The sequence below is a fragment of the Vanessa cardui genome, chromosome Z (assembly GCF_905220365.1).
Source record: "Vanessa cardui chromosome Z, ilVanCard2.1, whole genome shotgun sequence".
NCBI classification, from domain to species: domain Eukaryota; kingdom Metazoa; phylum Arthropoda; class Insecta; order Lepidoptera; family Nymphalidae; genus Vanessa; species Vanessa cardui.
The window spans coordinates 6322498-6340447 of NC_061154.1; the positions used below are offsets into that span (position 1 = coordinate 6322498).

The following is a 17950-nucleotide window of genomic DNA, read 5'->3' on the forward strand; positions in this document are numbered from 1 at the left end:
TTTTTCTTCATAAAAACAAAAAAACACGTTTTTAGATAAAATTTTAAACTGATATATAATAAAATAACAATTAGTTAAATATAATATTACAGTTTCAGAGAAGTTTAAAAACTTAAAAAAAAATTTAAGAATTTAAAAACTTATTTTTATCTTCATCTGAAACATATAAAACCACTTGACACCACCTCAATATTTGACTAAATATCACTGATTTATGGGCCTTTTCAACAACTTATCTATCCCTATTTCAGCAACTAAAGATAGTCCAATCTATTCTTTTGCTCGCACTTTTCTTTTTAATGTCGATTAGTACTATTAGTACTCGATTAGTCGATTAGAACTGTCGATGGTTAAGCATTTCCAATCGAAACTAGCCATCTGTCATTCGTACATAAGATGACGGGTATCTTACTAAGAGACATTATATTACGCTGATGCAAATAGTGCTTCCTAGTTTCTCCAAAACAATTTGAAGTTACTCTCTAGTGACGTCAACGTCAGCCGATAACTTTAGTTTTTAGAAAATGAAGTCTGTGTAGTTTCTATTAATTATGTAATATTATAACAGTGATGACAGTGGTGTGGAATTATTTCGAATATTAGATTATGAGGCAGACACATCACAGAAATTGCATAAGCCTCTAGCAAATTTTATGACTTAAGTATCGATCTAGAACTGGACGAAAGTGTTAAATGGGTTAAAAAAAATATTTAGATTATTATTTAATACAAGCCCCCACGAATTAAAAATTTTTGTTATACTAATTTCCTTCTATTTATGCAGGATGTTTTCTACCAGCATTTAATAATAATAAAATAATATTGTAACTTTTTGTAATGTTTTTATAGTGTTATTGAAAACTTAAGTAGATTAGAGTTTTATCTACGATACATAAGTTCAGCCCACAATATCTCTCTTAATGTTAATAAACTGTTATTTCAATTAAATTATCATCTCTGTGATATTTCTAAATTGTTATTTCAGTTACATATTGCATTAGTTACATTAGTTGCCTTGCATTATAGCTGTATAATGCAACACAGCTTAGACGTAGCCCTCAATAAATCCGATAACTGCCGATTTACACAACCAATAGAAATAGCTCCCTATCGCGCCATTCGACGCTATTCGTCGCTAAATTCAACCCGAGAAAGCAAGTGTATGTTACTCGACGTGTCAAATTGACGAATATCATAAGGTCATAAAGTTATAACGTTTGTCTCAAGATTCACAAAAGAAATAATTATTGATTATTTGGGATAGCGTACCTAATTCGGATGTGATCGGTTTTACGAATTTGCCGTAGCTACATCTAAGTTATGTCGTACTATACTTATTATTATCTGTGGTTTCAGTTAAGTGAGGAATGGCGAATAAGTTGAGATTGGTCTATTTATTACATAATCATATTTATGTTTACAAAGGCAAGGGTAAGACAGAAAAATAGAATATTGCTTTAGATGATTATTTTGAGATATTAGGTACACGTACACTGTTGTTTTTTCATTTAAATAAATAGAATATGGTTGGTGAATATTTTGCCTTGATTGTATTGTACCTAACATGTTTTGAATGAAAATCTTCCAATATTATTCATTTTCAGAGAAATTCGCTCGTTAGTACGAGGCGCATTAAAAAAATTGGTTTTATCCATGATAGCTTTACGTAACGGGTGTCTTTATATAATTATCCTTAGATCGTGAGTTTCGGTTATTTTCAAACATTGTTATAAATTATTTTAAAAAATTCGGCTAATTTAGCGGTTAAATGCTTTCAAACAGTTTTACAGACTCACAAATGTAAACAGGACGTACTTATTTACACATATTATAGGCTATTTAGAAAATGTTGGAATTATTCCTTAGATTTCTTTCTAAATAAAAGAGGGTCCATCAGTTTATTGACAGTATTTCTTGCTAACGAATGTAAGGGAATAATTAAGGAAATGTCAACCGCCTATAATTGGTATGTGATGTATCTATCACTTACCACTACCTCGGCCCTTGACAGTTCTCAACAAGAATATTTTTATTGTACACCAACTATTATTTTGTCATCGAGCTGACTGACATTCATGTATCATAGTACATAGTATAAAACAAATCCGCTTACGTATGCTTTGATCTTTAAAATTACGCACCCGATTTTGATGCGGTTTTTTTTAATAGATTGATTCGACAGGTAGGATTTTGTATATAATACATGGACAATAATCTAGTATGTTTAGTGTCAGCATTGCACCCCTGCGAAGCCGGGGCGGTCGCTAGTATAGTATTTCAATGATCATCTAAAAACTAGACGCAGTTTTTATCTGATTTAAGTTCCCACTTTATTAACAATATGTGTAATTAATAATATTACGTAATTAACACGTACTTTGGCGTATCAACTAACACTATTTACTTTTAAAATACAAAAGTAAAATTATGACGACGTCATGCATACATTTTATTCTTGGATAAACTGGTTTACATAATTATTTCTTTAGCGCCCGAGTCGTTTGTTACGACTACTTTAACCGCATTGTATCGAGTCTAAGCTTTAAAGTTCGCAAGCTTTCAACATTGTCTCAGTATGGGACTAGCCCAACGTATACTATGTTAAATACCTTATTATATAAGCACTTACATTTTGAATTAGTATACTTCATGTGTGCATCAGCTTTATACACCTTTGATTGGATATTCATGGGAGTAATCATTAATCTTAAATATATAGTATATAAAATTAAGTTAATTTTAGAATATGAATGGTAATAACAAAAACAAAAAAAATGCATACAAGTTTAGCGTTATCAGTAGCACAATTCCTCAATTACGATGCACTGAATTGTGATTTGCCACTGTTAGACATGTGAGTCATTTTTGTACGGTAGTAGTTCTCCGAGGCGTAGGACACCAGCGAGCGTGACGAACACGCGCAGTTTCCGGTTGGTACTAGATCGTGAGGGCGCGCGACGAGGCGGCTGGCCGGGACGCGGGGGGCCGTTGGTGTCAACGAACGCGCGGAGGAAATGGACGTCTAGACCACGGACACTTACTTCAATTAATACGAGATCGAGTACATGGTACCCCACAGAAGACACACGTGCATATAAAGTGCTAAACCTCAAATTGACCGTGGACAATTCGCTAAAATCAATCACACGAAATTTACCGTACATTCGTCAAAAATATACATTAATTTTAGAGCAAATGGTGCTTCAGCCCATGGCCTCCATAAGAAAACGGCCTAGTGAAATTATTCGAGGTCCAAACCCTTGTTGAATCAGTAAAATTACATTTTTGCACTGGACCTATCGAATTCTAAATCATTTTTAGTCTGTATTTAGTAACTTTCCTATTTGCCAGTGCTTGTTAACGTAAACAAAGATATAAATATCACTTATAATGTAAAGGCCACTGCCTCACTTCCCAACAATTGTACATTTCACAGCCCTGACCAATTACGTCTATAAATCGGTCGACGGCCTGCGGTGTGAGTACTACTACAACTACATTGAGAAATGGAGGCCTCTCAACGTAGTACTCTACTACTACGTTTATCTTAGGGGACTGCGCATGCGAGTGTCGACGAGATAAAAATACACACAATGCATTCGGAGCGTATATATTGTCTACTTGTAGAAAATTCGGTCCAAATACCGGCGTATTGATTCGTAACACAACCTTACTTGCCATGACATTATTGTATATTGCCAATTTTATCTCGTGGCTAGTTAATATGATTCAAGTCGCGCGGGGGTCAAGGTTCGAGAACCTTCGTTTTGAATTATTATTTTATATGAATAAATTTTTAGGAGGTACTTATTTTTTTGAATCAATGAATTAAACAGCCTAGAGTTAGAAAAGTGTTATTGGTAGGAATAGGGCATTTCAGACTTCAGACTTCCAAGGTCGTGGAAGACTTGACATATTTTTAATTTCGGCCTGTACTAATAGATATGTATATTAACTAGCTGTGCCCACGACCTTGTACGCGTATGAATTTAACAAAAAAGAAATATTATTGTAGCCTAAGTTACCCCCTATTACATCATATATCAGTTATCTGCCAGTGAAAGTCCCGTCAAAATCGGTCCAGCCGTTCCAGAGATTAGCCGGAACAGACAGACAGACCGACAAAAATTGTAAAATAAATATTTTAATTGTGTAAAAAGGGCAATTCTAATATTACTATTACACTCCAATTTTATTGTATGTATAGATTTTATTTTTTCAGTTTTAAATATAAAAAGGTACGGTATACTTAGGTTTTCGTGACACAAATTACACAATACTTATTGCAATAGGACCGGACTAATTATATATAGTAAGTATATTTACTAGTACCGCAATTTAAGTTAATTTAAGGTAACGATATTTTTCAACATATTACGAAGATATGCCATCACCCTATTGCAGTAGAAGAAATGATTACCTTGAACAAATTTCATGAACAATAAATTTTTTAAACACACAAATTTTGCCTTCACTGCCTAATGGATAATCCGGCATTGATTACACAATATCCTTATTTTCGTAGGATTAAGTATAGTGTTGTAGTCTGCAGAAATGCGATTAATATATACGCTTATAAGCAGTTAAGTTAATCCAAAATTTCAGAACCTTACGTTTACGATACAGTACGAATTAACATGTGTGAACTTTCCTTAAAGCAATTTTAAATTTTTGCTCAATATCAGAGCAGTGCAGTATAAATGTGTAGAGTAGCAACGCAACGAACGGGGAAAACAAACTAACCGTCCACAATCACGCGCCTAACTGCGTTAACTGGTTTATTCGAGTTAGCTTGAAGTGATACTTGTGCGTGAAGCCTATTACAAGGATGCTATATGAGGAAAAAAAAACTTAAATTTTTTTTTCTTTAGCAGGGTATTTAAAATGTAACTCATACAGATCCCTTTAACATACAAATAGGTATATCGATTAAATATTTTAAACGAATTGCGTCAATTTTTGCCAAACATATTAGTCCCACATAAATTGTCCTATACATAATGTGACGAGTATTTGCCAAGAGTTTGCTAGATTGATTGAAATTTATGGTTATTGCTAGGATTCTTACGTCCCTATAACTGCATTATACAAACTGGATTGGTTCTGTGGGTCAAAAATACAAATAAATACAAACTAATCCGCTCAGCGACTTAATAATTTAAAATAAAAAAAACTAACTCATTTAGTTTATATAAGGCGGTCTATAATATAAGAACCTCTAATTTCCTAAATACTATTTTCTGACAATTTTAATTCTTCATTTTTTTTGTAACAGATAATTAAGAGAGCTTATGTCTTCGACTGAAAGGTTTTTAGAGACATTATACATTATACATACAGAACGTTAAACTGCTATAAAAAAAAAAGAAAACCATTCACTCATTCTAGATATAACTAAATAATTTCCCTTTATTCGCCATTTCGTTTGTTTCACTCAAATAATATAGATTTAAATCTTAATTTACATGTTAGTGTTTGTTTTGTAACTAATTAGATACTTATTTAATTAATTAAAATAATGAAGCTTAAACTAGACTTATTGAGTCTAGTAGACTAAGTGATAGAATACTTTAAAAAGGGAAGTATTTAATGTTATTCATTTAGTTCCTTAGTTTTAGTATATTGTTAGTTGAAATTCGAATCAATATCAGTATAAAACATAACATCATAATATAAAATGAAATAGTATTCTTTGGATATTTAATCAAATGCGACATTAGTATTTACTACGTAGGTCTATTTTACAATATCATAGACGACGAGATTTAAAAAAAAAAAATTTTTGTATTTTTGAGGTTTGTGTGTCGTATAGAAAAAAATATACAAAATACGACGGTGACGCGCCCACTCTTCTGGCTTGAATAAGTTCGAAAAAAATAGTATTAATTAGAATTTTATTATGCGGGCACAAGAACCATTTTATATTATTCAAGTATATATTATAAGTAAGTATATACTATACGCTTGTATAACGGCCATCTTTTTTTAAAAATAAATGATTTTATGAATTTTTTTTATTTAAATTGGGCACATACTGAAGTACAAATGAATACAACATGAATACAACTCCCAAACAACATCGTCATCATTCGCCAGGAGCACCATGGCGGTTTAACAAGGAGGCTCGATGAACACCGAAACGTGTATGCTGGGAGGTGTTTCGCTCTCTACCGCAGAGGTGGCACATTGCCATCGTCGCACGTCTTCAACCCTTTTTTTAACGCAGGGAAAATCTTCATAGATACCCGACTCCTGATGGGGGGGGGGTATGTCGGTTTATGTGAGATTGTACTCACTAAAAACCCTGCGATAGCCGCCATCAGCACAGAAACGGAGAGGCTGCGGGATCGCTTTCGCAGCACGCTCGTGGCTGGCGGAGACCGACTCAGGAGGGCGAAGAATAGTCTCGCCCTCCTTTAAATAATTACCTAAGTAAATCGTAATGTGCATCGTCGTTTTCTTTTTATCCAGAAGCGCCGTTTATTTCCTCGTGAACATGAACTATGGACTACTTCCAGGGCCGTATTTAGGGGAGGGAAACCGGGGCAACTGCCCTGGGGCCTCCACATGGCCCCCAGCCACACTTTTCAGCGAGTTAACAAATACAGTAAATAGTCAATTTATAATAATCTTACTACTTAATGTTTTAAAAGATACCGATACATGTAATTAAATCATAGCTTTCTGATTGAAATAAAAAAAGCATAATATATTATTGGGGTCTCCACGCTCCTGTTGGTCTAGGGCCTCCACTACTTTGTGGCCCCGGGGCCTCTAGAACTTTAAATCCGACTCTGGCTACTTCTCAAGAGCCCTTATTTATTTCTACCACTTTCGCCCATCGCCAATCTGATGGAGGCAGTACAGTCTCGCCTATCCACCAGAAGATCCAATGATAGAGAGCAAGATAATACTTTTACCACTACGAAGAATATCGAACAATAACTTCTCGCATGACAGCGGCGCGCGGAATAGAGACGACAAACTCCCTCCCTCGGTCCCTCGATATTAGGGATTTATGTATGACACCCGCTACTTTCTCGATCCGGGGCATTAGGTGTTCGAAATGTTCTTTCAAGGTCGAGCGAAAGTCCTAGGTTATACATGGATATAGTCGGTACCTTCAACTTACTACTACACAACAGTAGTAGTTAGTAGTAAGTGTTTATTATTCAAATACCTTGTTTACATAATACAAAAGTCTAAAGCTACTGGGTCCTATTTCAAGAAAAAAAAAACATTTTTAAAAGCTTTTAATTTCTTATTGATTTAATGAATAGTATAATCAATTGAAAATTGTGGATACGTTAGTATTCGGTAACAGTTTTAATTTTTAATTAGTCTTATTTGATTTAGCGCTTTTACTCTACTCGAGGAACTGGATTATTATTTTATCGGAATATTTCTTACAGAAATACATACATATATTAACAATAACATAAAACTTGTTTTTGGATATCGTCGTACTCGTCTGATATAAATTAATATATTTTGTATATTCACTGAGTTGATATCATATTAAATGTTACAAAAAGTCAATTCTGAGACGGTCACAAATAAACGTTTTCGGTGAGGCCGCGTGTCCAATGGTCGGTAAAGGGAAAGACGGCTTTGTGCAATGGTGATAATTCAAAATCACATAATAGAGGGTCGAAGGGGATTGAGAGATGCACTGTGTTTTGCGGAGAAAGTGCATGTAGAGTGAACGTGTTCGTTCCATAACGAGGGGGGCTCGCGCGTGCCGAAGACGCGTGCGATTGCACTCACCGCCTCCTGAGTTCAGAGTCTTTGCTCTCTTTTGAAATATTTTACAATTTGGTATTTATAAAGCGTTTTCCAACAATTCTTATTAACATGAAGTGACGTTTATTTATTTGTAAATAGCCGGTCACTGGTAAAATGCGTAGATATTTCTTATTAAGAGATTCAGGTCAAATTCTAACATAGCGAAAAGTATTTTGCTTTAGTTTGATCTATCAGTCAAATTCGCAGATAATAGCAGAGCATAAGTTTTGGTACAACTATTAGTCATATAAAAATCATCTTCATTTGATAGAGCACTAAAATCTAAATTTATTAGCAAAATTTCTAGTAATTTAATTAAGAGAGAGAAAAGAGCAATGCACAGTGCACGGCTATTGTGAATATTGCACAAAAAATGCTATCACAAATCTAACTGTAAACAACGTGTAAGAAGAAAATAGTAGCTTACTAATACGCTACAACGCTACTAAGCGCAGAGTAAAAGAGATTCGAAAAAAAAAAACAGAAATAATAAACAACCAGATTTTACTTAATAATCTAAGTACATTGTGCTGTAGCGTGATCTTTTTGTAGCCCAGCTAAAGGGCTTGAAATGAGTAAATCATGGAGTTAAATTTTAACTCTAATTTTATTTATAAAAGCATTAATAACCTGTAATATGACTATTTTGAATGAAATGTAAAATTAAGTCAATTAATTGAGATGAATAGGTACAAACTAATTTAGTTGACCCGACCTCTCGTGACTTTGTGTCCAGTTGCGGGTGTGAAATGTCACACTTGCAGTTTTTACACTCTTGGTCCTTCTGATTTATCTTTTCAGATCAGGCTTCATCTTATCAACTATAATGTTACTTGATATGAATATTTTTTTTTATTAAATTAGTTATAAAAATTCTTAGAGTAAGTGATTGAAATTTAAGTATAACCTCAATTACCTACGTCTATCACAGGAAAAACGTAATATTTACTACTACAGTTTTCAAGAATAGTGAGTGAAGGATGTTTAAGCGACGCGAGATTATGTAAGGAGGATGAATATTGAAAAATGATATGGCAATTTTACTAAAGCTTAACGTTAAGAAGGGTCTTATGCTTCGCTTTGAACTCAACTAAGCCCAAACAAAATACGTAACCAAAAAACTGGTTGCAGCTAAAAAATGTGCATCGACTTTATTGAATTAAAATAATTTACTTAAATAGCCTAACAAAATATTATATATTCAAAGTAAGCGGCTCAAATAAAATTCTATTTTATCGTCAGGTTATATAGTACTAAATGAAATATTAATAAAATATTAGTAATCTACTTAGATAAAAACACTGACCTACTTCTAAGTGATGTTATTTTTGAGTGTTTAACTTACTTAATGACTTATCATTAACTTGTAACTGTTATGGATGGTAATAATAAATCGTTAAGTAACTAAATTTAAATAAAATTAAGATTATAATAAATAAGTATAACATTACGTATATCTTCCCGGAGACAAAGCTATGGTAGATGTAATAATTTTTAGGCATAATTTTCTAATGTTGGTAACATTAGAAAATTATGCCTAAAAATTATTATAATATGTTGAATTCACTAAAAACAAACCTTTAATAAAACTTAAAAGAATACAGTAGGATCTAACGACAACTAATTGGTTATGTGGGGGCAGCAAATCAAAAGAAAATACTAAGTAAATATTGAGCAAATATAACTTGGGCGCCATGACGGGGGTGTAAGGAGGCGCGCACTTAAGCTGCAGGTGCACCTCCACAACCCTGTTATATTAAATAAACGAAGACGGTAAATTCAAATCTAATATTCCTTTAAAGTATTTGATTTGGAAAGTGTCCATTAGAAATATTATATAATTCGATGATTTACTTTGATTGACTTTGAATTTTTTAGCGGCTATTTATGCCTCTTTAATTTATAGTTTTTATTTTTAGATATAATGAGACCAATTAAAATTACATATTGTAATTTAAAAAAGTATAGTTCCGAAACAGTTAAGGCAAGTTTTAACTTGAATTTGTTACAAACATAACTGACAATATTATACATTTTAACCTTTGATAAATGCATAGATAAGGAGTTGTAAGTGAACATCAAATAAGTTGGTGGCAACGACCTGAGCGAACGCAACAGTTCTCCGGGCGGAGTGACGCGCGCACAGCTGCGCCGCGGCCCGCGACAATTCCACGCCCTACTCCAAGCAACCATCGATCACTTGAAATTGAAACCACAGCATTTAAAAAAAAAACCTATTTCATCTGTATACAATTATTACGTATGCGGAAGGCCTCCAAGACTTATTAGAAATATATGTTGATAGTCCCGATGGCATTGAAATAATGGTAACTAAGCGAATTGTAAATTGCCAACACTACGTACATAGTTTGACATTGATAAGTAGCAACGGATATTATTCTAATATTATGTATCGACTTATTTACAATTCGCTGAACAGAGACACTTATTACAAAGACTGTATACATTTTAATATCTACATTTATATTTTCTAGATCTAGAATTTTAAATGAATTATAATAACTTGGATGCGAGACTACGGGGGAAAAGGTTGTTGATAGGTACAAACTCCGTACTCAAGCCAATTACACAAAAAAAATTGTGCAATCACCTGGTATGAGTATCGGTATGAACTATGAATACAGCTACAAAAGAATTTAGCATTTCAAGTTGCAAAATTTTATTAATCCGTATTGTTGAAGGAAAAATAATATATAATGTAAAAGTAATACTGATTATACGTGAAAAATGTATTATTATTTGACCAGAATCGAATTATACGTACTTTATTATTTTTGCTATTTTACGTATATATTTTCACGACAATTTGATTAATTAATTTTTAAAATCTTAAGCAATATTTTATATTTATACCTACATTAAAATGCTCAATTTAAAATCTGTTATAATCTATACATTATGTAAAAATATATTCGCAATTAAAATGTTATAAATTTAACCGCTATTTAGTTAATTTACTCGATAGAGTGACTCGTATCGTACGAGTATCTAATGAGTTATTAGTGTTATCAATACAAAATCTCCATAGCAACTAATCGTGGAGTACTACAGACAAAACAAACTTGGGTTACTCAGTTTGTTTTCACATTAAGCTAAAGCCGAGCTTGACGACTAAAAGGAATGCGAGCAAATACAACCACATAAAGGTCAAGCTAATTTTGTTACTTTTGTTCGTGTAGGGTAACATTACACAGTCGAGTCGGAACCCTTCAATTTTTAATAATGTTAGTCAGACCGTACTCGGCATTATCGGAGTAAAATATTGACATTAAGGTCAATATTTCACTCGTACATTTGTGTCATTTGTCGATAAAAGAGTATTGATAGAAAAAATATTTTGTCGATCAAGAGAAACAAACTTTATACAAGTTTTAACTCTCTTTTACATTACGATACGTAGCTATATCAGGACGCACCTTATCTTGTAAGTGACATAGTATATTGTTATGTAAACATGTCAAAGCGAAAATTAATTATCATCGGTCCTGCGCTTTCCGAAGCGGCCGTTGCCCCCCCTATCACTCATAACTTTGAATGTAAGATTTGTAATCTTCGAAACGTCTATAGATAAGTCCTCGACATATATGCATCCTAGATAAGTTGCATGAGAAAAATTACTTGGTGCGTGTTTGTTCGTTAGATATTTAGCACAGTTTGCAGCGAGCACATACTTTGATTCTATTTGGTTGTATTTTTGTTCGATTATTTGTCTGTATGTCTGTAATCTAATGTATTTTCTAAATTGACAAAGACGAAATCGTAATATTTTGGGGGGTATCGTAATACGCTAGGGGTCATTAATTAAAAATAAAATGTATGTATCACATTGATATTTTTTTGACATTTTAAGTTTCTCTGCAAATCGTAAAAATATATTGTGTTTTTCCGAGTACGAAACAGAGTAAGTGAGAGCCACTGAAATTGAGGTGTTTATTTATTTTAATGCATTAATGAGATTCTTTTTGAATATTTATTCTTCTTAATAAAGTTTCCGCAAACGAGAGCAGTTTATTTTTTGTTTAAGTTATAAAAATAAAGGCTACAATTTAATTATGCATTGTTAATTTTACCATGAAAATATTAATTTTATTATGTTCCTTAATCGATAAAATATTTTGAATAACTGTTCTTAAGAATATACTACTGATGACACAGCCGATTTCAGGATATTGTGTTCTGCTGTGGGTTCAAAAATACACGTGTTAGAATATCTTCCGACATTATATGGATGTTTCCTCAGGATGTTTTCCTTTACCGCTGAGCGCACAAATTCAGCACATTCATACGTCAGAGAGTGCTTGTACGAATTAAGAAAACTAAGTATTTATTCATAAATTAACGACTATAATTATAAATAGCATATTCTTCACATATACTTTGTCATATGTTAGGACCAATTATTATGTATACAGTTTATTTACAATTTCGTTTATATTATTCAAAATAATGACCTCTAATTAGTGTTGTTCAAAGACACTAGTCTTGCTCCTGTTCTGGCATTTTTTGCTACAGTAAGACCCAGACTAAAACTGATCGTGCAAGAACAAGACTCAGTGAGACTTGCACTCACACTTGCATTTAGGACTGATTGTCGCTTGAGAGTGTTTGAGGGAGGTTTAATTTCTAATACAAAAAAATCAGCACACATTTACATATATGTACATACTACATGTACATCTCTCGGGGTACAGTGGTGCTTCTTGAATCTATGAGTAGATTCAAAATTAACATGATTCTTTTTATTGTTTTTTTTTAATCTAAACTAAGTTTTGGTTGATTTACACAACACATTTCACATATTTGCCTTTTGTTCATTACCCATCTAATTTGATGTGAGATATACCTATATGTAATCTGTCCTTACCCGCCCCTGTCAGTAATCGGGTAATCACAATGTAAAGTTTTCACCTAAACAACAGCATCTTGAATAATTTATTAATTCACATTACACAATAGTACACTTCATTTCAGGCGTTTCATCTCTTTTCTTGCAAATACTGCGGAGCATACGCATCGAGCGAGCGCGAAGTTTGCGTCACCGACTTATTGTTTATGCCCTATTCCAGTCAAAGAAGAAGTGAAGATAAACAAACTTAGATTAACCAGTTTCCTGTGCCACGCGGTTCGAGTATACTTCTGTTATGCGCTACGGACAGTTCTTAATTAATTCTCACCTTTAGCTGTAAGACAGCGGCTATTCCATTTATTTCCACTATAATTTTACTTCCAAAGTTCCAATGACAACTTCAAAGCATTCGAAACGGCATTATGCTCGCAAGTCCATAATGGGTACATCAAAATGCATGTCCTAAGGCGTTCAAAGGGAGTTCAAAATAAAGTCTGTGTTTTCGAAAATATATTACTTATGAGAGCGACATTTCGTACAGTTATACAGGGGCTAGTATTCAAAAGGAAGTATTCAAATTAAGTGGTTATTAGGTAATCCCTTTTTACCCGAAAGAATAAAAGACAGTAAAAATTGAGCTGAATTTATGCTCCATACAGCTATTAATGCATGATAAGTTCAAATAAAATGAATGCGAATAGAACGCTTTGCGTACGTTAACAAGCGTTGTATCTGTAGCTAGCCGTGCATTTGTGTTCGCTTCGCTGTAAGCAAATTGGTTATTACGACACTGTTAATCCTCTTTCGATATACATACCCCCAATCCAGCTTTATTAAGGTTCACGTATACTACCGCGCTCACCGCGCCGCCTAATATGTATTATGATATGTAATAAATTACATTTTCGCAAAGTCGCGGGCAACCATTAGTTTCTAATTTTTAAATTTAAAAAATAGACCATTAACCTTAGGACACGAAAATTTAATAATAAGAATATGTTATTAGGTGGTCGCCCCAAATGTCATGTTGAAATTAAAAAAATTAACTAATTATTTAAATTAATTAAGCGAAAACATGGCTACATACATACGTAATAATCACAAAATCAAAATCCAAATGGTTTTTTATTCGAGTCGGCTTCTAATAGCACTTTTTAATGTAATTGTTACAATGTTGAATTAAATGTAAATCTATCATCGGTTCGGAGACGAATCGACAAGAACCTGAGTAGTTACTTTTTTCACCATTTTAAGTACCAGAGTATGTCACTAAGTACAATTCTTCTTTTTTTAATAGATTAAAAATAGCATTCAAAGGTTGAGCTTTGAAATATTCGATTATTCTATTGGAGTATCCGTAGAAATACAAATAACAAAAAAAAAAATCGAATAAACGCAATAGCAGTAGGTTAGGGTATCGTCGTAAATAATTTAGTGAGAGTCAAAATGCCAGACTCACCTTCATTGGATGTAGGGCAACGATCTTAAGTAGTTTAAATTTTCTTTTATATAGTTAAGATATATTGCGACGAACGAAAGCCAAGAAGATTACTGATATGCATTTAGATATTTATGTCGCATTAACAATATTCATCATTGTTCAGATCCCATTTTACTCACAGTGTGGACTTATATACACAAAGATACCTTCAGGCTTTGTAAGCTTTTTGACTTTTGGTTATTTCGAGATTACCCAAAAAATCGATTAAAAAGCACTTTTATACTATTGATGTCGTTCTAACCGATTTCGGCCACGGCAGCGAGTCTCAAGAGAGAGACGGCAACTAGGTAATAACATATAGTAGCATATAGTAAACAAGTTTGTGCTCAATGCTCAAATATAGGTGCTCTCTTTATTCTTCAATCCAACAATCCGAGAGACGGCAAAGTCAATACGATTACAGATTTCAGGCGCATTATCAACAGCCATACGTGCTTTCCGAGGCACGAGAGTTTACACATATCAATCTTTAACAACAACATGTTTTTGAGAATTTCTCTGCGGAAAAGTCCATAGATCCATCATTCCAGAGTCCACTTTGAATTTTTCATGTTATCTATTAGTCTATTTATTCGAATATGTTAAAGTATGTAACTGAGGGCTAAGAGCATAAGGAGTGAAGCAGTAACCTTAAATGTCAACCAATCTTGGTTAAATGGTCTCAAGTTATGCGTATAAAACAGACTCGCATATTTATTATATCGCGTTTATATTTTAAAGGTTCATTTTCAATTATATGTTATCTGTTAATACCCTTTTTCAGTATATTAAGTATATAATTACTATGAGACAAAAAATAAGTTTTTATTTCATGTTTTTTTATCTATATATTTAAAGACAATATAGTATAGCGTGCTATGTATGCGAGTAGTCATTTGAAATTAAGTTGTCGTTAAAGTTAATCGATCGAACACGCAAGCGTCACAGGCAGCCGTATTGTAACGGGGACTCAACTCACCAGCTGAAGAATTACCAAAGAGGGTTGGCGTCAGAGAAATTCTCATTGATGGCAAAATCTTTTTCTTTCTTGCAGAAGCGTAGCGTGACTTATAAAAAAATGTTTGGGGGCCGTTAAGAAGTATAATTTGGCAACCGTGGCCCGGGGGCCAGTATAATTGGTACGGCAGATACGGCGGTAGCTACTCCCCTGCTTTTTTGCTGATTAGACGTCGCCAAGCATAAATAAATTACATCAGGGCAAGTAAATGATGATAGTTCTGGAGATCAACAAATCTATTTCATGTTACAGTTGTAGTATTTGTTTATAGAGATAGGCCACGTACAATTTTTAACGACCTATAATTTTATACTAAATCAATAATATAAGAAGATCGAAGAGACGAATCGAATCGAAAACAAAATCGTACAATATTATGACTCAGTATATAAATTGATAGATCATCTTTATTTAGTTTTCAAGTATCATGTGGACGCAGATAAACGAATTTTATCTTGGAAATGTCTCGGCTATCATTTAGTAAATGTATAGGCGCGGTTAGTGATTTAATTACGTGTAAATGTATTTTTATTACGACCGACAAGTGTAATTACAAATTACCTCTTTTTCATAATTACATGGAAAGGTCAGATCAGTTATACCAGATCAAAGGATACCTTAAGCCTTTTTTAATCTATCTTTTTAAACTCTGATGTAAGTATTGCATCAGAACGTAAAATTTTGTTTGTATTATAACTTATTAGAACATTCTAAGTCATTACAATACAAACAAGAATTCTGACAGGTCAAAAAAATATTTAATATATATATTTAATAGGTATTTAATGAAACAGGTTATTGTTTAAAATATTTTTACGATAGTCTAGGAATATCGAAAAATAAAATACTATTAATACGTACACAATATTACAATTTTTATCTTTAAGTTTTGGAATCATTATAATTGATTATTTATTTGACAATTTTGCTCATTTAAAAGATTGAATATTAGGGTTGCCAACACGCACAAATTTTGCTATGTTTTCTTTCAGAATTATTAAAAAATATCCGTATGCTATAATTAAGCTAGTTTAAATTTTACTTAAAGCATAAATGTTTCCTTTCAATTTTATAAAGTAAAAGGCTAAAAATCTAAACTATGTAGAGTTAGAGCGTTTGTTGTTCTTCTGTCTGTGATATGTCATTTTTTATTTCAATTAGATTTTTTTTAGGATTGTCAAATTGGCAATCTTACATTTCGTCTGTGTTGTGTCTAATCACACGTCATACTATATTTTTTGCCAACGTTGAACTGTCTGTGCTTACAGTGACTAATCATATGTCAAATTGTTAAGTTGGTAATGGTATTACGGTATATTCTGTCTGTGCTGCGTCTAAAATTAGCTAAAAATGCAAAAGAGGCAACGTGACAGTCTCTGTCTGATGTGTCAAAATTATGTAAAGCTGTAAAATAGGCAACGTTTTATTTTGTGTGTGCTTTGTCTAAAATAAAATAAATAAAAACAAAGAAAAATTGGCAATCTTATATATTCTATCTGTGTTATGTCCTAAATTCGACGCTAAACAGTATAATTGCCAATCGTACATTCTGCCTTTCCTATGTCCTAAACTACGCAAAATACTATAACTAGCAATCATAGTCTTTCTGTGTGCGATTTGTACACAGTTCTATGTACGAAACTACACAAAACAAAACAATAAAATTGGCAACTTTAAGTGTTCTTTTTGTGCTATGTCATACGTTAAATGCAAAACACTTGAATTTAAGCCAACCTTACATATCACATGTACAAAACTAACAATTAAAATAAATAAAAAGCAACCTAACGTTGTGTCTGTGCTATGTAAATACCTTCTATGTAAAACAATAAAATTGGCAACCCTACATGCTCTTTGTGCTATGTCTGAACTAGAAGTCAATTTACCGTATGTTTTCGATGAAAACCTAGAATATGCTTTCGAAAGTCGTTGCATAAAATGAATGTTACACACAAAATTTAAAATTAGTTAAAATTTAACTTAAAATTGCAAACGTGTATGTAAGCAATCTGCAATGTTGATTCAATGAGATATTTTTATAGGTTGCGGTCTTTAAACTAAATTCATAAAAGTAAAATAAAAAAACGGAGCGGAATCAATTCATCGAAGCGAATGAGAAAAGCAGGATATCAAGTAGGGGAAGTGGGACGTGTTGCATACCTTTCCTCGAACGTAGGAGAGGCGCCTCCGGAAGGACTCTGGGACACGTCTCCGTCCATGTCGATAGATTCAACGGTGAAATGCAGAATGGTGGTGGTTAGGTTAGATCAGTTAAGGGTCACAGTGCACACACCAGCGGGTGCGGCTGTCACAGAGTGCGCGCAGAGTAGGCGCCAAATACGGCGTATAAGCGAGCGCTCTCGGTGCCGACTGGTCGGAGGCGCTTGGCGGCACGGTGGCCCCAAACGTGTTGCGGGTGAGACGCGCGGGCGGCGGCGAAGGAGGGTGCGGGCGGCGTGAGAATGTGGCGCCCCGACGCCCGCGCGTCGCCAGGCAACGCCACGGCCGCACGTGGCCCGCGCCTTTTCTTCAGCCCACGTCGCACGCACATCGCACACACATGACGCAAGCTCATGTAACTATCTCCTTAAAACTCATTACGGGACAGCGCTTTACAAATCGCAGACACATTTTTACAACTAGATAGAATTCTGGTATGATTTATGATAAGGTTAGGTTGTGGCACGACGCTACATGTTTTTATGAATAGAATTTTTGCGTTTGATGTGCAAGTTACATGCGGGACATTCTAAACTCAAACTCAACTCAAACTACTTATAAGTAGTATAATTTAATAGCG

The 17950-nt window shown here is 33.6% G+C and overlaps 1 protein-coding gene across 2 annotated transcripts in view; it reads right to left on the reverse strand.

Moving 5' to 3' along the window:
• LOC124542918 (insulin-like growth factor 2 mRNA-binding protein 1) overlaps window positions 1-17527 on the reverse strand; it is a 41700-nt gene extending 24173 nt beyond the window's left edge. For both annotated transcript variants that reach the window (XM_047120854.1, XM_047120851.1), the window contains exon 1: window positions 17311-17527. In XM_047120854.1, the coding sequence (XP_046976810.1) occupies window positions 17311-17369 (59 nt within the window). In that variant the 5' untranslated portion in view covers window positions 17370-17527. The remainder of the gene's footprint in view (window positions 1-17310) is intronic.
• Window positions 17528-17950: the final 423 nt, after the last annotated feature.